The 25473-nt window shown below is 62.1% G+C and overlaps 5 protein-coding genes across 17 annotated transcripts in view; 2 read left to right on the top strand and 3 right to left on the bottom strand.

Moving 5' to 3' along the window:
• The window catches only part of HSPG2 (heparan sulfate proteoglycan 2), a 50392-nt gene extending 49724 nt beyond the window's left edge, over positions 1-668 (bottom strand). Inside the window, 1 exon segment of the mRNA XM_071767442.1 lies at positions 536-668. Within this exon segment, the coding sequence (XP_071623543.1) occupies positions 536-592 (57 nt within the window). The 5' untranslated portion in view covers positions 593-668.
• Positions 669-2074: 1406 nt separating this feature from the next.
• Positions 2075-6108, top strand: CELA3B (chymotrypsin like elastase 3B). The gene is made up of 8 exons (XM_071767268.1): positions 2075-2123; positions 2945-3021; positions 3127-3224; positions 3786-3920; positions 4009-4145; positions 4826-4971; positions 5060-5212; positions 6022-6108. The coding sequence occupies exons 1-8, from the start codon at positions 2090-2092 to the stop codon at positions 6037-6039; spliced, it is 798 nt and encodes a 265-aa protein (XP_071623369.1). The 5' UTR covers positions 2075-2089; the 3' UTR covers positions 6040-6108.
• Positions 6109-8273: 2165 nt separating this feature from the next.
• Positions 8274-11986, top strand: TMEM269 (transmembrane protein 269). Of its 13 annotated transcripts, none has more exons than XM_071767254.1 (7): positions 8308-8419; positions 9414-9458; positions 9998-10145; positions 10242-10339; positions 10420-10563; positions 11217-11420; positions 11515-11986. In XM_071767254.1, the coding sequence occupies exons 1-7, from the start codon at positions 8395-8397 to the stop codon at positions 11622-11624; spliced, it is 774 nt and encodes a 257-aa protein (XP_071623355.1). In that variant the 5' UTR covers positions 8308-8394; the 3' UTR covers positions 11625-11986. The 13 variants fall into 13 exon arrangements, with proteins under 13 accessions (XP_071623367.1, XP_071623355.1, XP_071623359.1 ...); XM_071767258.1 differs by having other exon boundaries at positions 8324-8419; positions 10222-10339; XM_071767263.1 differs by having other exon boundaries at positions 8324-8419; positions 9414-9463.
• A 575-nt stretch (positions 11987-12561) lies between these two features.
• Positions 12562-13881, bottom strand: SVBP (small vasohibin binding protein). Its single transcript, XM_071767269.1, has 3 exons — positions 13788-13881; positions 12897-13018; positions 12562-12792 (listed from the first exon to the last, which is right to left on the bottom strand). The coding sequence occupies exons 2-3, from the start codon at positions 13014-13016 to the stop codon at positions 12706-12708; spliced, it is 207 nt and encodes a 68-aa protein (XP_071623370.1). The 5' UTR covers positions 13017-13018; positions 13788-13881; the 3' UTR covers positions 12562-12705.
• A 2739-nt stretch (positions 13882-16620) lies between these two features.
• On the bottom strand, positions 16621-24302 carry LOC139806944 (E3 ubiquitin-protein ligase TRIM62). Its single transcript, XM_071767267.1, has 7 exons — positions 24154-24302; positions 21839-22271; positions 20554-20649; positions 19907-20074; positions 18944-19032; positions 18752-18867; positions 16621-17180 (listed from the first exon to the last, which is right to left on the bottom strand). Exons 2-7 carry the CDS (start codon positions 22244-22246, stop codon positions 16630-16632), a joined length of 1428 nt encoding a protein of 475 aa, XP_071623368.1. The 5' UTR covers positions 22247-22271; positions 24154-24302; the 3' UTR covers positions 16621-16629.
• Positions 24303-25473: the final 1171 nt, after the last annotated feature.

Below are 25473 nucleotides of genomic sequence, written 5' to 3'. Positions count from 1 at the left end.
TGGACCCCAACTCCTCTCAGGACCCCCCCAACCTCTCCAGAGCACCGCAGCTCCGGGGTGGGGACAGGGACCCCCCAAGCCCTCCAGAGCCCCCCAACTCCTTTAAAGAGACCCCAACCCCTCTAAAAACTCCCCAACCCCTCCACGCGACCCTAATTCCGCGCTGTGTGGGGGGACCCCAACTCCTTTCAAGGGCCCCCTCTCCCCCCCCAACCCTCCAGGGGGGAAACAGGGACCCTCAAGCCCTTCAGCGTCCCCCAACTCCTTTAAAGAGACCCAAATCCTTCCAGAGGACCCCGAACCTCTCCACGGGACTCAAACACCGCAGGGGGTGAGGACCCCAACTCCTCTCAAGGGCCCCCAACCCCCCCAGGGCACCGCGGCTCGGGGGAGGGACACAGGACAGGGACACCCCAAACCCCCCCAACTCCTTTAAAGAGACCCCAACCCTTTTAAAGGACCCCAATTCCTTTCGGGACGCCCCGAAAGCGTGGGGTGGGGATGTCCGAGGTGGGGGGAGGGGGGTGTCACTCACCCCGAGGAGGGTCCCCAGCAGCAGGAGGGTGCCCAGCACCTCTCCCCGCCGCCCCATCGCCCGCTCCGGACCCGCCGCTCCCTCCCGCTCTGCTCCGCGACCGCCCCGGGACCGCTCCGGCCCCGCTCCGCCCCTCCCCGGGCCCACCGCCCCCTGAACGGGCCCGCTCCGCCCCACTCCCCTCCGGGCCCACCCCGCCGAACGGGACCGCTCCGCCCCCCCCCTCGGTCCCCTCTCCGTGCGGGGCGGAGCCCAGCGGGAGCGCGCAATGGGAGGGGGGGGGACAGAGCTGGGAACCTGCATGGGGACACGGGGTGGGAGGCGTGGGGACACCGTGGGGACACCGTGAGGCACCTCTAGGAACTTACAGGGGGACAATGGGGGGCGTGGGGACACCGTGGGGATACCGTGGGGACCCTGTGGGGACACCGTGAGGCACCTCTAAGAACTTACAGGAGGACATTGGGGATACCGTGGGGACGCCGTGGGGACACCGTGGGGACACCGTGGGGACACCGTGAGGCACCTCTAGGAACTTACAGGGGGACATTGGGGTGCATGGGGACACCGTGGGGCACCTCTAGGAACTTACAGGAGGACACTGGGGGGCGTGGGGACACCTCTGGGAAGTTGTAGGGTGACATGGGGAGGTGTTGGGGGACACCCCTGGGATGTTATAGGGGGACACAGAAGGCCATGGGAACACTGTAGGTACACCATGGGGACACCTCTGAGAACTTCTATGGGGACACTGTGGGGACACCTCTAGGAATTTATAGAGGGGAATGTGGGGTGCGTGGGAACACCGTGGAAACACAGGGGACCATGGGGACATCTTTGGGGACTCACAGGGGGACACAAGAGGGCATGGGACACTTCTATGAACTTACAGGTGATGTAGCTGGGGACACTATGGGGACACTGTGGGGACACCTCTGGGAACTTACAGGATGACATTGGGGGGGGGGCATGGGACGTCGTTGTGAACCCCTGGGAAGTTGCATGGGGACACGGGGGGGAGTGGGACATAGGGGGACACCTCTGTGACCTTCCATAGGGACGCGGGGGGGGACAGACCCCACCTGTGCCACACACCCGAGGACACGGGGGGGTCTGTGGGGGCCACAGGGGACACATGGGGAAGGGGCTCTAGGGCCCTGGGGGGCTATAGGGGCGGGGGGTTATGGGTGCTATAGGGGATACACGGGGGGGGAAATAGGGGCAGGGGGACACTGGGGGGCTATGGGGTCACCGGAGGGCTCTGGGGGTGTTATGGGGGCTACTGGGGGGGATAGAGACTGGGGGGGCACCAGGGGGGGTGTCCCTGGGGGCTATAGGGGACACACAGGGAGGGCTGCAGAGTCCCCCCACTATCAGGGTGTGGGTGCCACGTCCCCCCAAGGCCAAGGTTAATGGTTAAACACCCCCCCCCCCCCGAGCCCCCCCAGCACCAGGTGGGTGCTGGGTGCCGATTCCCAGGGGTGCCCTTGGCCCCCCCACCCCGGGGGTTTAAAGCCACGGCCACCCCCGTGCCCTGGCCAGACCCAGACCACGATGCTGTCCCTGATCCTGCTCTTGGTGGCTGCCGGTAAGGTCCCCAACACCCCCACCCCGTGTCCCCAGGGTGTCCTCCCCTCTGTCCCCCACCTGGGGTGGGGGTGACAGGTGAGTAAGAGACACCCCCATGTCCCCAAAGTGTGCTCTCCCCTTGTCCCCAATCTGTGGTGGGAGTGATGGGTGGGTATGGTGTCCCCAAATCCCCCCGACCACGTCCCCAGCTCCCCCACCCATGTTGCCAAGTCCCCTCACTGTGTCCCCAAGGTCACTCCCTGCGTCCCCAACCTTACAGGGTGGGTGACAGGTGGGTAAGGTGTCCCTGAGCCCCACCACAATGTCACCGAGGTCCCATTCCCCCCATCCCCAACCTGGCATGGGTGTGACAGGTGGGTGACAGGAAGGAAAGGTGTCCCCAAGCCCCCCTTGCCATGTCCCCAAGCCCCCTACCCATGTCCCCAGCCTTGTGGGGGTGGATGACAAATGGGTAAAGTGTCCTCAATTTGTCCCCTCCTGCTGTGTCCCCAACCTTGGACGTGGGTCACAGGTGGGTAAGATGTTCCCAAGCCCCCCCTTGCCATGTCCCCATTCCCAGCCTGGCATGGGGGGGACAGGTGGATTACAATCAGGAAAGATGTCCCCAAGTCCCCCTACCATGTCCCCAAGTCCCCTGACCATGTCCCCAAAGTGTCACCGAACTTGGGGCTAGGTGACAGGTGGGTAAGGTGTCCCTAAGCCCTCCTCCCCGACATGTCCCCACGCCCCTACCGGTGTCCCCAGCTTTGAGGGGGTTGGGTAGGTGTCAGGGAGGTGGCAGGGAGGTGACAGGCAGGTGACAAGCGCTCTGTCCCTCAGGCAGCCGCGCCGCGGTGCTGCCCGACTCGCGGGTGGTGAACGGGGAGGATGCTGAGCCCTACAGCTGGCCCTGGCAGGTGAGAGGGGGGGAACAGGGTCAGGATGTGGGGGGCACCCATGGGTGCTGTGCCAACAGCCACTCACCCACCCGTGTGTCCTCCCCCCTCCCACCCCCCCCGCAGATCTCGCTGCAGTACGAGCGGGACGGCTCCTTCCACCACACCTGCGGGGGGACCCTGATCGCCCCCCAATGGGTGATGACGGCCGCGCACTGCATCTCGTGAGGGACCCCCGGGGGCGCAGGGTGCGGGGGGGTGCAGGGTGCGGGGTCAGGATGGGGACACGGAGGGGTGTCAGGGGGGTGCAGGGATGGGTACGCAGTGGAGATGCAGGGTCCAGGGGGGGTGCAGGGAAGGCAGGAGGGGTGCAGGGGGGTGCGGGAGGGGTACGCAGGGGAGATGCAGGGTCCAGGGGGGGTGCAGGGAAGGCAGAATGGGTGCAGGGGGGTGCAGGAGGGGTACAGGGGGGTGCAGGGGGGGTGCAGGGGGGTGCAGGGATGGGTACACAATGGAGATGCAGGTGGGGTGCAGGGAAGGCAGGACGGGTGCAGGGGGGTGCGGGAGGGGTGCGTGGGCCAGTGTAGGGTGCAGGAGGGTAGTAGGGGTGCAGAGTGTGGGGATGGGTGTAGGGGGGACGGGAAGAGGAGTGGAGGGGCGTGCAAATATTGTGCAGGTGGGTGCATGGTGCGGGGGGGGCACAGGGGGGGTTGTATGCGGTGTGCGGGGTGCAGGATGGGTGCAGGGTTCCACAACCTGCCCCGATGTCCCCGTGTCCCGGGCAGCTCCAAGCGCACCTACGAGGTGGTGCTGGGTGAGTACGACATGGGTGCTGAGGAGGGCTCCGAGCAGCGCATCCCAGTGGCCTCCCAAGACATCTTCGTCCATCCCAAATGGAGAAGCTCCTGCGTGGCCTGCGGGTGAGCGGGGTCCCGAGGGGCTGGGGACACTGGGGACACCGGGGACACCCCCACGTGCCTCTCCAACGATGGTGTCCCCCTGTGGCAGCAATGACATGGCCCTGCTGAAGCTGCAGCACCCGGCAGTGCTGAGCACCCAGGTGCAGGTGGGGCGGCTGCCACCAGCAGGGACCGTCCTGCCCCACCAGTACCCCTGTCACCTCAGCGGCTGGGGACGGCTGAGCAGTGAGTGGGGGGAGGGATGGGGAGGTGCATGGGGGGTGGAGATGGAGGAAGGGATGGATGGGGAGAGGGAGGAAGGAAGGGAGGGAGGGAGGGAGGGAGGGATGGGTGGATGGATGAATGGAGGGATGGATGGAGGGATGGAGGGAGGGAGGAAGGGATGGAGGGATGGGTGGATGGGTGGATGGATGGATGGATGGATGGATGGACGGATGGATGGAGGGAGGAAGAGATGGAGGGAGGGAGGGAGGGGGAGGAATGGATGGATGAATGGACAGATGGAGGGATGGATTGATGGATGGATGGATGGATGGATGGATGGATGGATGGATGGATGGAGGGAGGAAGGGATGGAGGGATGGATGGAGGGATGGGTGGATGGGTGGGTGGATGGATGGATGGATGGATGGATGGATGGATGGATGGATGGACGGATGGATGGAGGGAGGAAGAGATGGAGGGATGGGTGGAGGGATGGAGGGATGGAGGGATGGATGGAAGGAGGGAGGGAGGGAGGGGGAGGAATGGATGGATGAATGGACAGATGGAGGGATGGATTGATGGATGGATGGATGGATGGATGGATGGATGGATGGATGGACGGACGGATGGAGGGATGCCTGGCCCTGGCCAGCAGCCCCCCAGGCGCAGTTTCCCGGCCTCACCGGGTGTGGGGGGAGCAGCGGGGGGGCCTCTGCCGGAGCGGCTGCAGCAGGCGCTGATGCCGGTGGTGGATTTGGAGCAGTGCAGGCAGCCCGAGTGGTGGGGCAGCCTGGCAATCCGGGACACCATGATCTGTGCCGGGGGGGCCGAGAAGGCGGGCTGCAACGTGAGTGCCCCCGGGCTGGGGGGGGGAAAGGGAGGGGTCACGGCGGCAGAACCCCCAGGGGCTCAGCCCTTCCTGTCCTGCACCCCAGGGCGATTCGGGGGGACCCCTGAACTGCCAGGCGGCCGATGGGACCTGGGAGGTGCACGGGGTCGCCAGCTTCGTGTCCGGGCTGGGCTGCAACACACCCAAGAAACCCACGGTGTTCACCCGCGTGTCCGCGTTCGAGGATTGGATCAACGAGGTGGGGGGGGGGGGAGAGCTGGGGGCCAGGGGATTGGGGCGCCAGGGTTTTGGGGTGCTGGGGGGCCAGGATGTTGGGGTCCAGGATGTTGGGGTGCTGCGGGGCCAGGGTGTTGGGGACAGGGGATTGGGGTGCTGGGGGACCAGAGTATTGGGGGGCAGGGGGTTGGGGTGCTGGGAGGCCAGAGTATTGGGGGACAGGGGATTGGGGTGCTGGGGGTGCCAGGAGATTGGGGTGCTGGGAGGCCAGGGGATTGGGGGACAGGGGATTGGGGTGCTGGGGGGCCAGGGTGTTGGGTATTGGGGGGCAGGGGATTGAGGTGCTGGTGGGTCAGGGTATTGAAGGACCAGGGTGCCAGGGGACTGGGGAGATGGGGTGCCATGGTGTCAGGGTGCTGGGGCTGCCCAGGGTCTGGGGTGCTATGGTTTTGGGGTGCTGGGGAGCCATAGTGTTGGGGTGCCAGGCAAAGGGAGTGCTGGGCTGCTATGGTTTTGGGTTTCCAGGGTGGTGGGGTGCCATGGTACTGGGGTGTTGGGTTGCCGTGGTTTTGGGGTGCTAGGGTGTTGGGGTGCTAGGTTTCTGGGGTGCCATGGTGTTGGGATGCCAGGGTGGCTGGGTGATTGGGTGCCAGGTTGTTGGGGCTCCAGGACACCGGGGTGCTGGGGAGATGGGGTGCTGTGGTGTCACTGTGCTGGAGTACTGGAGCAGCAGGGAATTGGGGTGCCAGGGGGCTGGGTGCTTGGGTACCAGGGTGTCAGGGGACTGGGGTGCTGGGGTGCTGCACCCCCTGAACAGCTTCTCCCTCGCAGACCATGAGCCAGCACTGAGCACGGTGGCAGCGGTGACATCAGTGACACCCTGGAGTGGCACCGGGCAAATAAACCACAGCTCTGGCACCTGCGTGTCCCTGTGCTGGGTGGGGGGACATGGGATGGGTGGGGGCAGGGACCATTAGGAGGTGCCCAGAGACCACGGAGATGGGCAACCTGAGACATCCCAGTGTCACAGGGAAAGGTCACACTGAGGTGCCCTGAAGCCACCAGCATGGGCGTAGTGAGGGACCACGGTGACAAGGGGACAGGCACCCCCAGACACCTTGATGCCACGGGGATGGGCACCCAGAGGTGACCCAGTGCCACAGGGATGGGCACCCAGAGGTGACCCAATGCCAGGGGGATGGGCACCTAGAGGTGACCCGATGCCACGGGGATGGACAAGTCCCTGATGCCCCAGTGATGAGCCCCCCCGAGATGCCCCGAAGCCCGGATGATGGGCACCCAGTTCCATCCTGTGCCCCCCCTGAGGGCCCCCAAGGGTGAACCCCCCCCTCTGTGTGTCCCCAGGGCTGGCCCCCCCGAGGCCCCCGGGGATGGCCCCACGGCCCTGGCTCCTCTCCTGCCAACAGCCAGCGCGTGACCGGGGAACAAAGAGCCCTTTGAGCGGCCACCACCGGCACCCCTGGGACCCCCACCTCGGCACCCCACGGGGATGGGTGCTACCAGCCCCCACCCCCAACACCCTCCGAGTGGAAAGTTCCAGCCTGGAGGTGTGGGGGCTGTAGGAGTTTTATTGTCCCCGTGTCCCCGGGGACCTTTGCTCCCCCTGCGGTGGCCCCGGCAGCCACCGAGCAGCCACGGGGCCTTTGCTCCAGCACGGGGGGTGCTGAGCCCACCCCAGCTCGTGACGCCCTTTCACGAGTGGGTGCTGCCCCACGGGAGGTGGGGGTGTGACAGAGGTGGGGTGGTACCCAGCTGGGCTGGCACAGTGGGTGCTGTGGTGCTGGGGGTGTGAGTTGGGTGGGGGGAGTCACCTTTGGGTGCCACAGAGGGCAGGGGGTGAGGGGAGTGGTGGTGGTGCAGTGGGGTGGGTGTGGGTGCTATGGGCATGGTGTGGGTGCTGCGAGCATCACATGGGTGCTGCAGTCATGGCATGGGTGCTGCACTCATGGTATGGGTGCTATAGTAATTACATGAGTCATAACTTGGGTGCTACAGGTATGGCATGGGTGCTGCATCCATGGTGTGGGTGCTGTAGCCATGGTGTGGGTGCTGCATCCATGGTGTGGGTGCTGCATCCATGGTGTGGGTGCTGTAGCCATGGTGTGGGTGCTGTGGCCATGGTGTGGGTGCTGTAGCCATGGTGTGGGTGCTGCATCCATGGTGTGGGTGCTGTAGCCATGGTGTGGGTGCTGTAGCCATGGTGTGGGTGCTGTAGTCATGGCATGGGTGCTGCATCCATGGTGTGGGTGCTGTGGCCATGGTGTGGGTGCTGTGGCCATGGTGTGGGTGCTGTAGCCATGGCATGGGTGCTGTAGCCATGGTGTGGGTGCTGCATCCATGGTGTGGGTGCTGCATCCATGGTGTGGGTGCTGTAGCCATGGTGTGGGTGCTGTAGCCATGGTGTGGGTGCTGCATCCATGGTGTGGGTGCTGTAGCCATGGTGTGGGTGCTGTGGCCATGGTGTGGGTGCTGTAGCCATGGTGTGGGTGCTGCATCCATGGTGTGGGTGCTGTAGCCATGGTGTGGGTGCTGTAGCCATGGTGTGGGTGCTGTAGTCATGGCATGGGTGCTGCATCCATGGTGTGGGTGCTGTGGCCATGGTGTGGGTGCTGTGGCCATGGTGTGGGTGCTGTGAGTGTGGCCTGAGCAGTGCAGGCCTGGTGTAGGTGCTGCAGAGCCTGGCAGGGGTGCTGCACAGCGTGCTGTGGGTGCTGTGGGTGCTGTGGGTGCCATGAGGCTGACGGGGGGGGCTCCATCCTGGTGTAGGTGCCACGAGCACCCCACGGGCAGGCACAGGGTGGGTGCCATGGGTGATCCACACCTGGGATGGGTGCTGACAGCCTGGCACGGATGCCACGAGCCTGGCACGGGTGATCCACACCTGGGCTGGGTGCTGCCAGCCTGGCGTGGGTGCTGCCAGGCCAGCCCGGGCACCGTGGAGCTGGCACGGAGCCGGCGAGGCTGGCACAGGTCCCCGTCCCTCCCGGGCCAGCTCCTCCCTCCCCGGTGGTGCCAAGCAGCTCCAAAAACCCCCGTGTCCTCTGGCCGGACCCACCCCCGGCACGGGTGACTCAGCCTCCTCAGCCGTTGCTTATATAAAGGCAGAGAACCCCGCAGGGGGAGCGCTGAGCACCCCCCGTGCCTCAGTTTCCCCTCGCCGGTGTCACCGCTGCCACCGCGGCCATGTGGATGGTGTCACCGCCGGTTGGTAAGTGACAGCTTGATGTATCTCTGCAAGGATTCTTCTCTCCTCCCTTTCCTCCCCCCCCTCCCCAACCCCTTCCCAAAAATCACCGTTTTAGGGGCTTTGGCAGCAAAATCCAGGCTGCAGGGCACGGCCCGAGCCCCACCCCGGGAATTGGGGCGGAAAAATGGAGAAACCATAAAGCAGCCCCAAAAAAACCCCCAAGTTCATTCTGCACCTCCTCTGCCTCAGCCTCCTTTTCTCTCTTGTCCCCAAGAGGTGAGACCCTCCTGGGGGGTACAATCCCCCGTGAGACGTGTGGTGTCACCCAGAAAGAGCCCGAACCGCCTTTTTTCCCCTCAAAAAAATAGTAGCAAAATGCAGAGATTTTGGGAAAAGTGGGGGGGATGCTCCCACCCTGGCTGGAAACACCAGGAATGGGCACAGGCACCCGGGGACTGCGATGCCACCTGTGATGATCCTGCCAGGAGCCGAGGAGAGTGGTGATGGCAAGCCCCAAAATTCCTCTTTTTTTTTGGCCACTTTGGAGCCCCCCCAGCTCCCAACCCACCGGATTATCCCAAATCAAGGAGAAGCAAAAAGGGGACAGCACCGGGCATGTGCTGAGCTCCTCAGAACCCAACTGACCCCAGGTGCTGAGGGGACCCTGGGGGGGATTTTCCATCCCCAGGCACCCGGCTCAGCCCGTCCCGCCGGCTCGGGGCGCGGTGTCCAAAGGTCACCTCACCAGTGGCCAAATCCATCCCTCTGGCACGCCGAGCCACCCACCCCTCAACCAGGAGGATCTTGGAATTCCTCACGACCCGACGGGGGCCTTTGGTTTGGTGGTTTTTTGGGGTTTTGTGTTTTTTTTTTAATTCTTCTTTTTGGTGTTGTCACCCCCGGGAGCGGTTTGAGCGGCGTTTGGGGGATGAGGTGGCCCCGGGCTGAGAGGGTGCAGGGGGGTGGAGGGGTGGGGGTGGCTCTTGTCTTGCTCTTACGTGCTGTTTTCTTTCAGATGAAGGATGTCACCAGCTTGCCTGGCTTTGGGACCACGGCACAGGCAGGGTACAAAGCCCACTAGTAGGACATGACCCTTAAACCCTTGCTCTAAAGCTTAGCCCATAGGTATATAAGATCACTGGAGCTTAACCCCTGGGGTTGTTTGTTTGTTTGTTTGTTTAAGTCTAAGCTTGGGTTTGGATTTATTTTCCTTTTAAAAAGTTATTTTATTTATTTCGTTTGTCTTTTGCAGTTCTCTGCTTGGTTTGGTTTGGTTTTCCTTTGTGCCTCCAGCTGGGCAGATAACGAGGCAGGGCTTGTTACAACATAAAAACACACCCCAACCTCCCCCACCATGCTTGCTAAAAAATAAAAAAGCTTTTTGGGGACTTTTGAGGAGGGGAAGGAGCCAACGAGCCCCCCCCCCTCCCTCAGCAGCACCCCCAAAAATCCTCCCCAGAGCTGGAAGGGGGGCAGGGGGCTGCTGTGGGGCTTTGTGTCCCCCTCCTGTCCCCGAGCACCACTACCTGGGGGAGGGTTAAACTCCACCCCATTGAGGGGGGGTTTTTGCTCTTCACCAGCCCCCACGGTGGGTTGCAGGTATTTTCCAGACCACCAAGAAATTGTTCCTGAGGGAGAGACCAGGTTGGGGCCGGACCCTGGAATTCATCAGGAAAAATGCTGCCAATGGGCTCTCTGTGGCCAACCTGGTGGCAGGGCTGTCCTCTGTCCTCTGCAGCCTCAACAGGTGCGTGTGGGGGAATAAAATAAAAAAAAAGGGGGGGGAAACAAAGGGGAAATGGGTGGGGAAAAAGGGAAGTCAGGCTGGTTTTGCCCTCCCCAGGCAGTACCACTACTCCTGCTGGCTGCTGCTCCTGGGCTTCCTGCTGGATCTGGCTGATGGAGCCGTTGCCCGGCAGCTCGATGCCTGCTCGGCGCTGGGTGAGTCGGGGAACCCAGAGTTGGGGTCTTGTCTTCTCCCCTCTGTCCCCACAACTCACCTGGCTCCTTGCTGCCTGCAGGGGCCAAACTGGATGACTTTGCTGACTTCACCACCTTCGGGCTGGCCACGGCTCTGCTGCTGCAGCCACAGGGGGTGCTGGGAGGGCTCTTGGCCATCGCCTACGTCATGGCCGTCTTTGCTCGCCTCTGCTTCTTCTCCAGTGGTGAGTTCTGGCTCCAACTGGGTCCAGTTCTGGGGTTCCCATCAGCAGAAGGACACGGAGCTGTTGGAGTGATTCCAGAGGAGGCCCTGGAGCTGCTGGGAGGGCTGGAGCAGCTCTGCTCTGGAGCCAGGCTGAGAGAGTTGGGGGTGTTGAGGCTGGAGAAGAGAAGGATCCCATGGGGAGACCTTAGAGCACCTTCCAGTGCCTGAAGGGGCTCCAGGAAAGCTGGGGAGGGACTTGGGACAAGGGCCTGGAGGGATGGGATGAGGGGGAATGGCTTGGAACTGGGAGAGAGAGGGGAGATTGAGGCTGGAGATGGGGAAGAAATTGTTTGGGGTGAGGGTGCTGAGCCCCAGGTTTCCCAGAGAAGCTGTGGCTGCCCCATCCCTGGCAGTGCTGAAGGTTGGATGGGGCTTGGAGCACCCTGGGCTGGGGGAGGTGTCCCTGACCATGGCAGGGGGGGCACTGGGGGGGGGATTTAAGGTCCCTCCAACCCATTCCATGGTTCTATGATCTGTTGGAAAAGGGGCTCTGTGTCCCACCATTCCGATTCTCTCCAGTTCAGCAGTTTAAAGGCCATCAGGCTGGGGGGGGGGGGGTTTGGGGGTGATTCCTCCTCCCTCAACTGCACATTTGGCACATTTGGCACTCAGCTGGGATCCCCTTCACCTACCGGGGGCTGCCCTGTCCCTACGCCTCCTCGCTGCTGGCCAGCACCTTCCTGCTGACAGAGGGCAATGTCCCCCTGCTGCGTGTGGCCGCGGGCGTCACCATCCTCTTCATGGTGGATCGGGGCTCCTACCCCCACGACAAGGTGCTGGAGTCCCAGCTCTGGAAGAAACTGGTTTACACTGGAGGTAAGGAGATGGCTGCCAATTAAAGTGGGAGGGGGTAATTAAACTCCCCCAGGGGAGGAAGGAGCAGATCCCAAAGTCTTTTCCCACTCTACAGGGGTGGTGGCCATCCTCTTCTCACCGGCAGGGCTGGCTCCTGTCTACTGCCTCGCCTGGTCCATGTCCTACATCTGCTTCCCCTCTGCCCTCTGGAGCTGCAAAGCCTAACCCTGCCCTCACCCAACACCAAGAAACACCTTCCTCAGCCTCCTCTTCCTCCTCCTCAGCCACCTCCCTTAGCTCCTCTCGCTTGTTTAGAAAAGGGAAGTAAAAGGAGCGGTAGGAAAAGAGCCCTAAAAGCATCAAATCCCAGAATGGGTTGGAAGGGACCTTGAAGATCATCAAGATCCAACCCCCCTGGCATGAGGACACCTCCCACCACACCAGGATGCACAAGGGCTTCAACCAACTCACCTTAAAAATACCCTCCCTGTACCCCATCTGTCCTAGGGGGTGAGCAGCCCCTGTAACAAGAACAAAAAAACCCCAAACCCCTCCTCAGGGGGAGGGAAATTTAGAGATTGCTCCCACTCTGTGTTGTTAATTTCTTTAAAAAGGGGAAGGTTTACACCCCAAAAAAACCCCAAACAGCTCAGCCCCTCCATGGTTGGGAAGAAGGGGAAGAAACCACCAAGAAAATCCCCAGAGGTTCTGCACCCGGATTCCCCAGCAGCATTTTGGTGTTTATTATTTTCCCCACCTCTCACACGTGGTTTTATTTGCTCCCCCTCCCCCCATAAAAAAAAAAACCACAACACCTCCTGGGTGTTTGCTGGCAGGGGGGGGAAGCAGAGAGTTTGATCCGAAGTCTCTGGAAGGCTGTGGGGTTGCAGAGGGCGTGTGGGTGGAGGAAGGAAGCGAAGGTCAAACCCGGCGGAAAGAAACACTCGGGAGGGTCCCCAGGGAGGCTCCAACAGCTGTGAGAGCTGGAAAGGGGGGGAAATCCAGGGAGAGGGAGGGCAGGGAACCTTCCTGACCCTTGGAATTGTTGGGTCTGGGTCCTGCTTGGGACCTGGCGAGAGGTGGCTGCAGCTGCTCTGGCCTCCAGCCTCCTCCCCCCCCCCCTTCCCAAGATTCCCACTCCGCACCGAGGGAGCCAGAGAAATGTGGAACCACCACAGGTTTTATTTAAAAAAAGGCAACCCAACAACAAACATTCCGTAATAAATAACAAAAGAGTTAGAAAAAAAAGGGGGGGGGGAGGCTGCAGGGAGAGGGGCGTGGGGGGGTGGGGGCTGCGTGGGCCCCTTCACTCGCCAGAGGCCTCCATCTGCTTGCAGAAGGAGTCGAACTGCTGCTGCTCCAGCTCTGTCATCACCCGGTTGAGGGCGTAAATCTGGGGAGGGGGAGGAGGAGCTGATGAGTGGGGGGGGTCAGGGGGGAGGTGCCCGGCCCCGGCGCGTCCCTTGTCCCCGTGTGTCCCCTCCCCACCTCGCTCACCTCCGCTCTCTGCCTCTGTTTCAGCTCCTGCTGGGCTGATTTCTGTTTGGCTTTCTCCAGCCGCGCTGCTGCCTCCCGGGGCTTCGGCCTCTCCTTACGACCCCCCCCACTCGGCTCCATGGCTGGGAGGGGGGGAGAGGGAGGGGTAAGGGGGGCGTCACCCCAACCATGGAGCCCCCCAACTCCCCCGGGTGCCACCCCCCTTGGGCCTGCAGCGCTACCCCTGCCCCCCCCAACCCAGGATCCCATAAAGACCCCGCAGGCACCCCCAGCCCCCCCCCCCCAAGGCACCCCCAGCCCACCCCCCAGGCACCCCCAGCCCCCCCCCAGGCACCCCCAGCCCCCAAGGCACCCCCAGCCCCCAAGGCACCCCCAGTCCCCCCCCAGGCACCCCCAGCCCCAAAGGTGTCCCCCAGCCCACCCCCCAGGCACCCCCAGCCTCCCCCCAGGCACCTCCAGCCCACGGCCCAGGCACCTCCAGCCCCCCCCCCCCCAAGGCATCCCCAAGGCATCCCCAGCCCCCCCCAAGGCACCTCCAGCCCCCCCCCCAAGGCATCCCCAGCCCCAAAGGTGTCCCCCAGCCCCTCTCAAGGCATCCCCAGCCCCGCAGGTTCCTCCCCATAACGCCCCACATGTCCCCCATCTCCCCACACTCCACCCCACGCCCCCCCCAGCCCCTCAAATCCCACACCCAATAACCCACGCCCAATAACCACCGCCCCCTGCCCCTCAGCCCCTTCAGTCCCAGCCCCAGCGCCCCCCAAGCACCACACCCCCCGTGCCCCTAATCCTCCCCACATACCCCGCAGCCCCCCGTGCCCCACAGCTTCCCGCAGCCCCCTCCCCAGGTCCCTCGGTCCCGGGGTCCTCTCACCCCCCGCCGCTCGGTACCTCCGGGCCCGTCCCCGCAAACCAAGATGGCGGCGGAGCCCCCCCCGCTCGGCGCGCAGCTAGCCGGCCTGACCGCCCCCACTGCGCATGCGCGACAGGAGCCGAGGGGGGACGGGGGGCAGCAGCGCCCCCTCGCGGACGGGCGGGAACCCGGTCCTCTCAGTGGCCCCAGTATGAACCCAGTGCCACCAGTATGAACCCAGTATGACCCCAGTGCCTCTCCAGTGCCACCAGTATGACCCCAGTGCCTTCCCAGTGCCACCAGTATGAACCCAGTATGAACCCAGTATGACCCCAGTGCCTTCCCAGTGCCACCAGTATGACCTCAGTATGAACCCAGTGCCACCAGTATGAACCCAGTATGACCCCAGTGCCTTCCCCGTATAAACCCAGTACGACCCCAGTGCCTCTCCAATGCCACCAATATGACCCCAGTGCCCCTGGTATGACCCCAGTGCCACCAGTATCACCCCAGTGCCTTCCCAGTGCCACCAGTGTCATCCCAGTGCCACCAGTATGAACCCAGTGCCTTCCCAGTGCCTTTCCAATATGACCCCAGTATGACCCCAGTGCCTTCCCAGCACCTCTCCAGTGCCACCAGTATGACTCCAGTGCCTTCCCAGTGCCACCAGTATGAGTCCAGTGCCTTCCCAGTGTCTTCCCAGTGCCACCAGTATGACCCCAATGCCATCCCAGTGATCCCAATGTCATTCTAGTGCCCCCAGTATGACCCCAGCACCCCCAGTACAATCCCAGTGCCATTCCAGAATGATCCCTGGGACATGCCAATGCACCCAGTATGATCCCAGAGTTATCCCAGTGCGATCCCAGTATGATCCCAGCACCCAGCGTGAAACCAGTTTGATACCAGCGCCCCCAGTGCGATCTCAGTGTGACCTCAGTGCTCCCAGTATGATCCCAGTACAATCCCAGTATTTTCCCAGTGTGATCTCCGTGCCCCCAGCCTCCCACTGCCCCCTATACAGCCCACTCCATACACCACACCCCTATATACCACACCCCATTTACACCACACCCTATACACCACACTCCATAAACCACACCCCATATACCACACCCCTATACACCACACCCCATATATCTCACACCCTTATATACCACACCCCTACACACCACACCCCCTGTGCGACACAGCACCGATGGCACAGCTTGGCACTACACACCACGGTGTGGGGCACCTGGCACCGTGTGGCACGGCACAGTGGCGTGGCACAGCGTGGCACGGTGAGCATGGCACGGCGTGGCACAGTGCCACCCGTGTGGCAGGGCAGGGTAACCATGGCACAGCACACAGCAGGTGGCACGGCCCGGTGCTGCGTGGCACAGTGCACATGGCACAGTGTGGCACATGTGGCACAGCTCAGCACACGTGGCATGGCACGGTGCCACACCCCCAGCATGGCACACATGATGGCAGGGAGCTGTACACATGGCACAGAGGGTGACCTATGGCACTGCAGGTGACAGCACAGTGCCACACGTGGCAGGGCATGTATGGTGTGGCACAGCACACAGTGCCACACATGGTGTGACAGGTGGTGACACAGCACACCTGGCATGGCACACACGTGGTGACACGTGGTGACACAGCCCCTCTGGCATGGCATGCACATGGTGACATGTGGTGACGTGGCACACGTGGCACAGCACACACGTGGTGACACGTGGTGACACGTCCCCTCTGGCACGGCACAGGGGGCACAGCGTGGCAGTCAATGCCCACCCCAGTGCCATACCCTGGCACGGTGCTGTCCCCCCCCTTCCCCCCCGGGTCTCTCCACCACCCAACCCCTTCTCTCCAAATCCTTTTATTGCAGCAGCCCGGACCCCCCCCACCCCCCCAGGACCCCCTGGAAGCGCGGGACAGGGACAGGGAGAGGGGGCAGGGGGGATCCTGCTGGCTCGGGGCAGGAGCAGCCCCACCTCCCACACCCCAACCCCCCAGCAGCACCCCTGGGGTGCAGGGGTGACACCGACCCCCCCACACCATGTTAGGTGCAGGGGTGACACTGATCCCCCCCCAACACCCCATTAGATGCAGGGGTGACACCAACCCCACCCCACACCCTATAAGATGAAGGGGTGACATCGACCCCCCCCCCGACACCCTGTAAGATGCAGGGGTGACCCCCCCACACCCCGTTAGATGCAGGAGTGACATCGACCACCCCCATACACCCCTGGGGTTCAGGGGTGACACTGACCCCCCCACACCTTGTTAGATGCAGGGGTGACACCGACCCCACCCCACACCCTACAAGATGCAGGGGTGACCCCCCCACACCTTGTTAGATGCAGGGGTGACACCGACCCCACCCCACACCCCATTAGATGCAGGGGTGACATCGACCACCCCCACACATCCCTGGGGTTCAGGGGTAACACTGACCCCTCCAACACCCCATTAGATGCAGGGGTGACCCCCCCACACCTTGTTAGATGCAGGGGTGACACCGACCCCACCCCACACCCTATAAGATGCAGGGGTGACACTGACCCCACCCCACACCCCATTAGATGCAGGGGTGACACCAACCCCCCCCATACACCCCTGGGGTGCAGGGGTGACACTGACCCCTCCAACACCCCATTAGATGCAGGGGTTACACCAACCCCCCCCAACACCCTGTTAGATGCAGGGGTGACCCCCCTACACCCTGTTAGATGCAGGGGTGACACCGACCCCCCCCACACACACCCCTGGGGTGCAGGGGTGACACCGACCCCCCCCCCAACACCCTTTTAGGTGCAGGGGTGATACCCACCCCCCCACACCCTGTGAGATGCAGGGGTGACATCCCCCCCTCCCCAAACCCCCCCGTTAGATGCGGACGGTGTTGATGCGGAGGGGCTGGACGTTCTTCCCGTTGGCGTGGCTCTGTCCAGGGCTGAAATAGGAGCAGAGCTTCCCAGGAAAACGCTCCCGGAAGGTGTAGAGCCAGGACATGTCGTCGGCGTTGTAAAAAATGAGGAGCCCTTTGTCGTAGTCCAGGAAAACCCCGACTTTTTCCAGCTTGCTCCTGACGTTGAGCCGTGTCCAGGGCTGGGTGCAGGCGCTGTACTGGTTCCCGTCGTGCATGACGATGCAGTAGAAGCCCCGGCTGGGCTGGATTTGGATGCTGCCCTTCCTGGTGACAGCCTCGTGGGCCAACCCGATCATCCACTGGGTCTTCTCCGAGACCACCACCTCCCAGTAATGGACCCCCCCGGAAAAAGCCTGGGAGCCCAGCACTGAGACCTCCACGTCGAAGCGTTTGGGGGAGTCCTGCAGGGGCTGGGGGTGGAGGTTGCCGTAGGCCACGATGGTGCAGTCGTCAGAGAGGATCAGGCGGTGGTGAGCGGTGCCAGGGTCCAGTGTCAGGGCTGCTGGCACTGCAGAGGGGACACAGGGACGAGGGGCTGGGGACACGGGCACCCAGACACCCCCCAGACAGCGTGCGAACTGCTGTGGTGTGGAGAAGGTCATGGGGGTGGCCTCCTCCCCCACCGGTGGGCTCGGTCTCCGTCCTTCACCAGAGACATCTCTGGCCCTTCTGGTGATGTCCTTGTCCCCATCTCTCACCACCACGCCCACATCTCTTGCCCCTGCTGACCCTGGCATTTCCCCACCTCTCACCAGCACATCCTCATCTCTTGCTGGTGATGTCCCTCTCATTGTCCCTCACCAGTGCATCCCCAGTGATGTCCCTCTCCCCACCCTCACCACTGATGTCCTCATTCCCAACTCTTTCTGGTGATGTCCTTGTCCCCATCTCTCACCACCACGCTCACATCTCTTGCCCCTGCTGACCCTGGCATTTCCCCACCTCTCACCAGCACATCCTCACCTCTTGCTGGTGATGTCCCAGTCCTTGTCTCTCACCAGTGCATCCCTGGTAATGTCCCCACCCTCACCACTGAAGTCCTCATCACCAACCCTTGCTGGTGATGTCCTTGTCCCCATCTCTCACCACCTCACCACCATGCCCACCCTGCCTCCCTCTCCCACTGGCATTTCCCCATCTCTCACCAGCACGTCCTCATCTCTTGCTGGTGACGTCCCTCACCAGTGCATCCCCATGTCCTTCACCATGTCCCTCTCCCCACCCTCACCACTGATGTCCTCATCCCCAACCCTTGCTGGTGATGTCCTTGTCCCCATCTCTCACCACCATGCCCACATCTTTTGCCCCTGCTGACCCTGTCTCCCTCTCCCACTGGATTGGTCTCTTTTCTCAGGCAACTCTCAGCAAGACAAGAGGGCACAAGAGGTCTCAAGTTGTGCCAGGGGAGGTTTAGGTTGGACATGAGAAAGAATTTCTTTCTGGAGAGGGTGATCAGGCATTGGAATGGGCTGCCCAGGGAAGGGGTGGATTCTCCATCCCTGGAGATATTTCAAAAGAGCCTGGATGTGGCACTCAGTGCCATGGGCTGGGAACCACGGGGGGAGTGGATCAAGGGTTGGACTTGATGAGCTCTGAGGTCCCTTCCAACCCAGCCCATTCTAGGATTCTATGATTTCCCCACCTCTCACCAGCACATCCTCACCTCTTGCTGGTGATGTCCCTGTCTTTGTCCCTCACCAGTGCATCCCCAGTGATGTCCCCCTCCCCACCCTCACCACTGATGTCCTCATCCCCAACTCTTTCTGGTGATGTCCTTGTCCCCATCTCTCACCACCATGCCCACATCTTTTGCCCCTGCTGACCCTGGCATTTCCCCACCTCTCACCAGCACGTCCTCACCTCTTGCTGGTGATGTCCCAGTCCTTGTCCCTCACCAGTGCATCCCCATGTCCTTCACCAGTGATGTCCCTCTCCCCACTCCCATCATTGATGTCCTCATCCCCAGCCCTTGCTGGTGATGTCCATCCCCATCTCACACTGCTGATGTCCCTCTTCCCATCCCTCTCCACTGATGTCCCTGTCCCCAGCCCCCCAGCCAGCCCCCCCTGCCCTGCTCACCAGGATGGATGTCCTGGAAGAGGGATTTCCAGATGGTGTACTGCAGGGGGCCCATGTACTTGGAGGTGGGAAAGTCCTCGTAGGTCAGGTTGGTCTCGTGGATCTTCCCCTTCAGCCTGCAAAGGAGAGGTGATGGAGAAAGGGGCAGGGGGACAACAGAGGGGACCCCAGTGTCACCCCACCATCACCCACCTTTCAGAAAGGGATGCAACCCCAGCCAAGAAGACGTGTTTGTCAGCTTCTGCCAGGCGCTCCTGGAGGATCTGGCTGCCCTCCTGCACCTTCATGGAATCACAGAGTGTCAGTGGAAGGGACCCCAAGGATCATCTGCTCCAACCCTTCTGATGTTATTCTTGATGTGAGATGTCTCAGCACCCATCGAGCTGAGATTTCAAACTTCCTAAAGTGGGGGAATCCACCCCTTCCCCTGGGAGACCATTCCAAGGGCTGACTCTCCTCATGGAGAAAAATTTTCCTCTTGTGTCCAATGAGAATCTCCCCAGGAGCACCTTGTGCCCATTGCCCCTTGGCTTCCCCATGGGACTCCTTGTCCATAGGGAGTCTCCATCTGCTCTGTAGCCCCCTGGAAGGAGATTGAGGTGCTGGAGCAGGTCCAGAGAAGAGCAAGGAGGCTGGGAAGGGATCCAGCACAGATCCTATGAGGAGAGGCTGAGGGAGCTGGGGGTGTTGAGGCTGGAGAAGAGGAGGCTCAGGGGAGACCTCATCACTCTCTCCAACTCCCTGAAAGGAGGTTGGAGCCAGGGGGGGGTTGGGCTCTTTTCCCAGGCAACTCTCAGCAAGACAAGAGGGCACAAGAGGTCTCAAGTTGTGCCAGGGGAGGTTTAGGTTGGACATTAGAAAGAATTTCTTTCTGGAGAGGGTGATCAGCCATTGGAATGGGCTGCCCAGGGAAGGGGTGGATTCTCCATCCCTGGAGATATTTCAAAAGAGCCTGGATGTGGCACTCAGTGCCATGGGCTGGGAACCATGGGGGGAGTGGAGCAAGGGTTGGACTTGATGAGCTCTGAGGTCCCTTCCAACCCAGCCCATTCTGTGACTCTAAGAAAAAAGACAAACAACAAAAAAACCAAACAACAACAAAAAAACCATGGTCCTGAGGTCTCCCAAGCCTCCCTCTCTCCAGGCTGAACAAACCTTCCGGAGCTGCTGGCTGTAGCGTTGGATTTTCTGCTCGATGTCAGTCAGGGTCCGGGCTGTGTCAGCCTCCAGCTCCTCCAGCATCGCCTTTTGCCGCTCCCGCAGCAGCCGGTGCAGCCGCTCGAAAGCCTCCCCGATGGTCACCCGCAGGCTCTTGGCTGAGGACTTTTGGGGTGCAGGTGGGTGTCAGGAATCCCCCTTCCCCCGCCCCTCCCCACCCCCCCAACACCGACCCCTCGGTGAAGCTGTAATTCCCCAAAATAAAACCCTACAGCCCCCATGAACCGAGAGATTCCGGGGGCTCCAAGCGTATTATCTGGATTTTTGACCCTACAGAAGACCCAAAGGAGCCCCCCCCCCCCCGTGGGTGGTGGGGATAAGAGAAAATTGAACCCCCCCACGCAAGGAGGAGGAAATAAATATAACCCCAAAATTAATTAAAAAGATAAATAAAAGCAGCCCGGAACAGAATAGAAGAGGGATGAGCAGCTTTGACAACACACCTGCAGGTTCCAGGGGTACTGGGGAAGGGAAAATGGGGTAGATCCAGGAAACTGGGGGCTTTGGAGGCTTTAGAGGTCCCAAAATGAGGTGGGCAAGGCAGGGGGCAGGGGTGACACTGGGGGCAGTGTCCCTGTTTGTACCTTGGTCTCAGCCAGCTGCCTCTTGAGGAGGTGCAGGGCTTCCGTGTGGCCACGCTCGCTCTCCTGGAGCCCCTGGAGCTGCTCCTTCAGCTCCCGCTGGGGAAAGAAAAAAAACACCATAAAACACAGGGTTTAGGGAAAAAAGGGACGTCAGCAGGTGGAAAACATGGCCTGGGGGTACAGGGGTTGTGGGGAAGGGGTGCAGGGGTTGGGAGGGGGGAGAGAAGCAGTACTGTTTGCTGTTGGCATTGGGGTCCCATCCAGGGCAGAGCTGGGGGGTGGATAATGGGTTGGGAGGGGTCCTGCTTGGGATCAGTTTGGTAGATCCATGGGGGCACACACAGACAGGTGTTTTGGGGGTCCCCAAGAACTCTCAGTGTGGATGGAGAACAGGGGATGACCAGGGAGGCATCTGCAGAAGCTCTGGGGATTGATGGAGGGACTGAGGGATGGGGAGAATCCATGGGGCTGACCCCGAGGGGGACAGAAGGGATTTAGGGACAGACAGACAGGAGCCAAGAGGGGACAGATGGACAAAGGAGCTGAGAGGAGCAGCTCAGGGCAGGGAACCCTGCAGGGATGATGGTGCGTGGTCAGAGAGGGATGAGAGAGAACAACCTGCAGCTGAGAGCCCTTGTGGGTGCTGATCCTGGAGCAGAGGAGGCTGAGGGGAGACCTTCTGGCTCTCTGCAACCCCCTGAGAGGAGGTTGGAGCCAGGGGGGGTCGGGCTCTGCTCCCAAGGAACAAGGGATGGGACAAGAGGAACTTTTGGCACAACTCAAGTGGTGCCAAGGGAGGTTTAGGTTGGAGCTGGGGAAGAATTTCTCCCTGGGAAGGGTTGTCAGGGCCTGGCCCAGGCTGCCCAGGGCAGGGCTGGAGTCCCCATCATCCCTGGAGGGGTTTCAGACCCTGGGGATGTGGGGATGAGGGACATGGGGTGACCTGGGCAGTTCATGGTTGGACTGGGCACACTTTTTGAGGTCCTTCCTCAGCAGCTCCATGCCCTGACCCTCTGCTTGCTGCTGGGGGGGTTTCTGAGCTGCCCCAGGCTGCCAGGAGATTGCTGAGGAGTTCTGTGCCCAGGAGATCGATGGGCAGGCACTGCTGCTGCTGAAGGAGGAGTCCCCCATGGAGTCCCCAAGGCCAGGGAGATGTGGTGCTGAGGGCCGCGGGTCGGCAGTGGCCTTGGCAGCGGCGCTGGGTTTATGGTTGGATGCAATGATTTTCAAGGTTTTTCCCAAGCAAAACGTTTCTTTGAAGGGAGGGGAGGAGGGACGGACCCACCTGCAGCTCCTCAAAAGCATCATCCATATTGGTGACCTGGTGCTGCTCGTGCACGGCGGGCTCGTCGCAGAAGAAGCAGACGACGGCGCGGTCGGTGAGGCAGAAGAGTTTGACCTTCTCGTGGTCCTTGCAGGGGAAGGGGCTCCGCTGGGCACCCAGGATGGCATCCAGGGGGAAGGCGCTGTACCTCTCCACGATGTTGGCCAGCTTGAGGCTGGGGGCCAGGGTGGGCTCGGTGAAGGTCCGGCGACACTCGGGGCAGTCCCGGGTGCCCTGGGGCTCCTGGCGCACCCAGTGCTCCGTGATGCAGCGGCGGCAGAAATAGTGCTCACAGCCAAAGCTCACCGGGTCCTGGTAGATGCTCAGGCAGATGGAGCAGAGCAGCTCATCCTTCAGGCTGCAAGCCATGGCGGGGGGCTGCAAGGATGGGGGGCTGCAGGGACAGGGGGGGAGAGGGCGGTGAGGGGGGTCCGAGGGGTTGGGGAGAGCTGGAGGGGGAGGATGAGGAGGTTTGAGGGGGGGATGAGGAGGTTGAGGGGGGAGAAATGGGGGTCTGGGTGGTAATAAGGGGGGGGTAAAATGGGGGGAGTTGGGGGTGAGGGACTGGGGGATGTAATGGGGGGATTGGGTGGTTGGGGTGCAGTGGGGGTGTTGCGGTTGGGAAGGGGGGAGAGAAGGTGATGAGAGGGGTCTGGGGGTTTGGGAGGAGAGGAAGGGAGGGCTGGAGGGGGAGGATGAGGAGGTTGAGGGGGGAAATGAGGAGGTTGAGGGGGGAAATGAGGAGGTTGAGTGGTAATGGAGGAATGGAGGTCTGGGTGGTAATAAGGGGGGGGGGGGTGATGGGGGGAGTTGGGGGTGAGGATGCAGTGGAGGAACTGGGGGATGTAATGGGGGGGACTGGGTGGTTGGGGTGCAATGGGGGTGTTGTGGTGGGGAAGGGGGGAGAGGGGGGAGAGAAGGTGATGAGAGGGGTCTGGGGGATTGGGGAGAGCTGGAGGGGGAGGATGAGGAGGTTTGAGGGGGGAATGAGGAGGTTGAGGGGGGAATGAGGAGGTTGAGGGGGAAAATGGGGAGGTTGAGGGGGAAATAGGGAGGTTGAGGGGGGAGAAATGGGGGTCTGGGTGGTAATAAGGGGGGGTATAATGGGGGGAGTTGGGGGTGAGGATGCAGTGGAGGGGCTGGGGGGTGTAATGGGGGGGATTGGGTGGTTGGGGTGCAGTGGGGGTGTTGTGGTGGGGGAGAGAAGGTGATGAGAGGGGCCTGGGGGATTGGGGAGAGCTGGAGGGGGAGAATGAGGAGGTTTGAGGGGGGGAATGAGGAGGTTGAGGGGGGAAATGGGAAGGTTGAGGGGGGAAATGGGGAGGTTGAGGGGGAAATGGGGAGGTTGAGGGGGAAATGGGGAGGTTGAGAGGGGAAATGGGGGTCTGGGGGTATGATGGGGGGAGCTGGAGGTCAGGATGCAGTGGAGGGGCTGGGGGTGCAATGGGGGAGATTAGGTGGTTAGGGTGCAGTGGGAGTGTTGCAGTGGGGGAGACTGGGGGGTCAGGGTGCAGTGGGGGGGCTGAGGGGTGTAATGGGAACTGGGGGATTGAAGTGCAATTGGGGGGAGGGGTGTAATGGGGGGAATTGGGGACCAGAATGCAATGAAGAGGCAGGGAGGGGTTGTAATAGGGGAAAATTGCGGGGTCAGGATGCAGTGAGGGGGGTTGCAATGGAGGATTTGGGGTCAGGATGCAATGGAGGGGCTGGGGGGGATGTCATGAAGAGAACCGGGGGGTTGGGGTACTATGGGGGGGGCTGCAATGGGGGAAACAGGGGTCAGGCTACAATGGGGGGGCTGGAGGGGTTGCAATGAGGGAACTGGGGGTCAGGCTGCAATGGGGGAACAAGGGGTCAGGATGCAAGAGGGGGGCTGGGGGTTGCCATGGGGAGGCTGGGGTTCAGGCTGCAATGGGGGGATTGCAATGGGGGGAACTGGGGTTCAGGCTGCAATGGGGGGGGCTGGGGGTCAGACAGCAATGGGGGGGCTGGGGGTCAGACAGATTGGGGGATTCGGTGGTAAGGGGGAGGGCGGTGGGATGCAACGAGGATGCAATGGGAGAGGACTGGGGGTGCGATGCTGCGGGGGGGACCCGAGGTGAGGCTGAACGTGGGGGGACCCAGCCAGGAGGCTGCACCGGGGGGGCCGCGGGTTCGAGACCGCCCCCGGCTCCCGGCACCGCTGGGTTCGAGACCGCCCCCCGCCCCACTCCGCTCCGCGCCAAGCTCCCCCCTGGGTTGGGGGTCCCGCTGCCCCCGGCGCCCGCTGCCCTCACCCAGCCGGTGCCGGTGCCGGTGCCGGTGCCGGTGCCGGTGCCGGTGCCGGTGCCGGTGCCGGTTCGCGGTGGGGGGAGCGGCCCCGCCGGCTCCCGGCTCTCCCCGCTGTGGGTGGGGAGGGGCCGATCCGCCCCGCACTTCCTGCCCCCCGCCCCCTCGCACCTCAGCGGTGCCGCCCCCGCCCCATTGTCCCCCGCGCGGCGCGGCCCCCGCCCACCCCCCGCCCCTGCACCGCCCGGGGGGGGGCTTAAAGGGGCCGCGGAACCAGAGGGGGAACTGGGCCCAGGGGACCCCAGACCCACTCGCATCCCTCTGTACGCTCGGTCAGAGGCACCCCTGAGCGCACCCACCCACCCACCCACCCATCCATCCATCCATCCATCCATCCATCCATCCATCCATCCATCCATCCCCCCATCCACCCACCCACCCACCCATCTGTCCTGCAGCCCCCATCTGTCTGTGTCCCTGTCCATCCCTCAGTCGCTCCATCCATCCATGTGTCCATCTGTCCTTGCTATCCCCCCGTCCCTCCATCTGTCCATCCTTCCACCCCTTTGTTCCCTCATCCATACATCCATCCATCCGCCCAACCTGTCCCACAGTCCCTCTCCAGCCACCTCCCCATCCATCCCTCAATCCCTCCATCCATGTTGGTCCTTCTGTCCCCCTGTCTCTCCATCTGTCCTTCCATGTCTTCATCCATCCATCCGTCCATCCATCCACCCATCTTGCTGTCCCTCTGTCCATTCCTCCATTCATCCCTTTCACCCACCTGTCCCTCTCTCCTTCCATCTGTCCCCATCCACCCATTTTTCCATCTGTCCTTCCATCCCACTGTCCCCCCCCATCCCTCCATCTGTCCATCCTTCTGGCCATTCTGCTTTCCCTCCATCCATCTGTCCATCTGTCTGTCCATCTCCTTGTTCATCCTTCCATCCATCCCTTTGTTCCTCTTCCATCTCTTTCTCCATCCACCCATCCATCCATCCATGGATGTCCATCCCTTTGTCCCTCTTCCATCTCTTTCTCCATCCATCCATCCATCCATGGATGTCCATCCCTTTGTTCCTCTTCCATCTTTTTGCCCATCCATCCATCCATCCATGGATGTCCATCCTTTTGTCCCTCTTCCATCTCTTTCTCCATCCATCCATCCATCCATCCATGGATGTCCATCCCTTTGTTCCTCTTCCATCTCTTTCTCCATCCATCCATAGATGTCCATCCCTTTGTCCCTCTTCCATCTCTTTGTCCATCCATCCATCCATGGATGTCCATCCCTTTATCCCTCTTCCATCCATCCACCCCCCCACCCA

Source organism: Heliangelus exortis, chromosome 23 (genome assembly GCF_036169615.1).
Source record: "Heliangelus exortis chromosome 23, bHelExo1.hap1, whole genome shotgun sequence".
NCBI classification, from domain to species: Eukaryota; Metazoa; Chordata; class Aves; order Apodiformes; family Trochilidae; genus Heliangelus; species Heliangelus exortis.
Note: the sequence above shows the minus strand (reverse complement) of the source record. Positions and strands in the feature narration are given on the sequence as shown.

Excerpts from the sequence above, each read along its gene's own strand:
- CELA3B (XM_071767268.1), top strand. The coding sequence starts at position 2,090 with ATGCTGTCCCTGATCCTGCTCTTGGTGGCTGCCG. Across the intron at positions 2,124-2,944 it reads CCTGCTCTTGGTGGCTGCCG|GCAGCCGCGCCGCGGTGCTG; the intron begins GTAAGGTCCCCA and ends TCTGTCCCTCAG. Across the intron at positions 4,146-4,825 it reads CGGCTGGGGACGGCTGAGCA|CGGGGGGGCCTCTGCCGGAG; the intron begins GTGAGTGGGGGG and ends TGGGGGGAGCAG.
- TMEM269 (XM_071767252.1), top strand. The coding sequence starts at position 8,859 with ATGCCACCTGTGATGATCCTGCCAGGAGCCGAGGAGAGTGGTGATGGC. Across the intron at positions 10,340-10,419 it reads CGATGCCTGCTCGGCGCTGG|GGGCCAAACTGGATGACTTT; the intron begins GTGAGTCGGGGA and ends TGCTGCCTGCAG. Across the intron at positions 10,564-11,216 it reads CCTCTGCTTCTTCTCCAGTG|CTGGGATCCCCTTCACCTAC; the intron begins GTGAGTTCTGGC and ends TTTGGCACTCAG.
- SVBP (XM_071767269.1), bottom strand. The coding sequence starts at position 13,016 with ATGGAGCCGAGTGGGGGGGGTCGTAAGGAGAGGCCGAAGCCCCGGGAG. Across the intron at positions 12,793-12,896 it reads AACAGAGGCAGAGAGCGGAG|ATTTACGCCCTCAACCGGGT; the intron begins GTGAGCGAGGTG and ends CCCCCTCCCCAG.
- LOC139806944 (XM_071767267.1), bottom strand. The coding sequence starts at position 22,246 with ATGGCTTGCAGCCTGAAGGATGAGCTGCTCTGCTCCATCTGCCTGAGC. Across the intron at positions 19,033-19,906 it reads ACAGCCAGCAGCTCCGGAAG|GTGCAGGAGGGCAGCCAGAT; the intron begins GTTTGTTCAGCC and ends GATTCCATGAAG. Across the intron at positions 17,181-18,751 it reads CTTCCAGGACATCCATCCTG|TGCCAGCAGCCCTGACACTG; the intron begins GTGAGCAGGGCA and ends TCCCCTCTGCAG.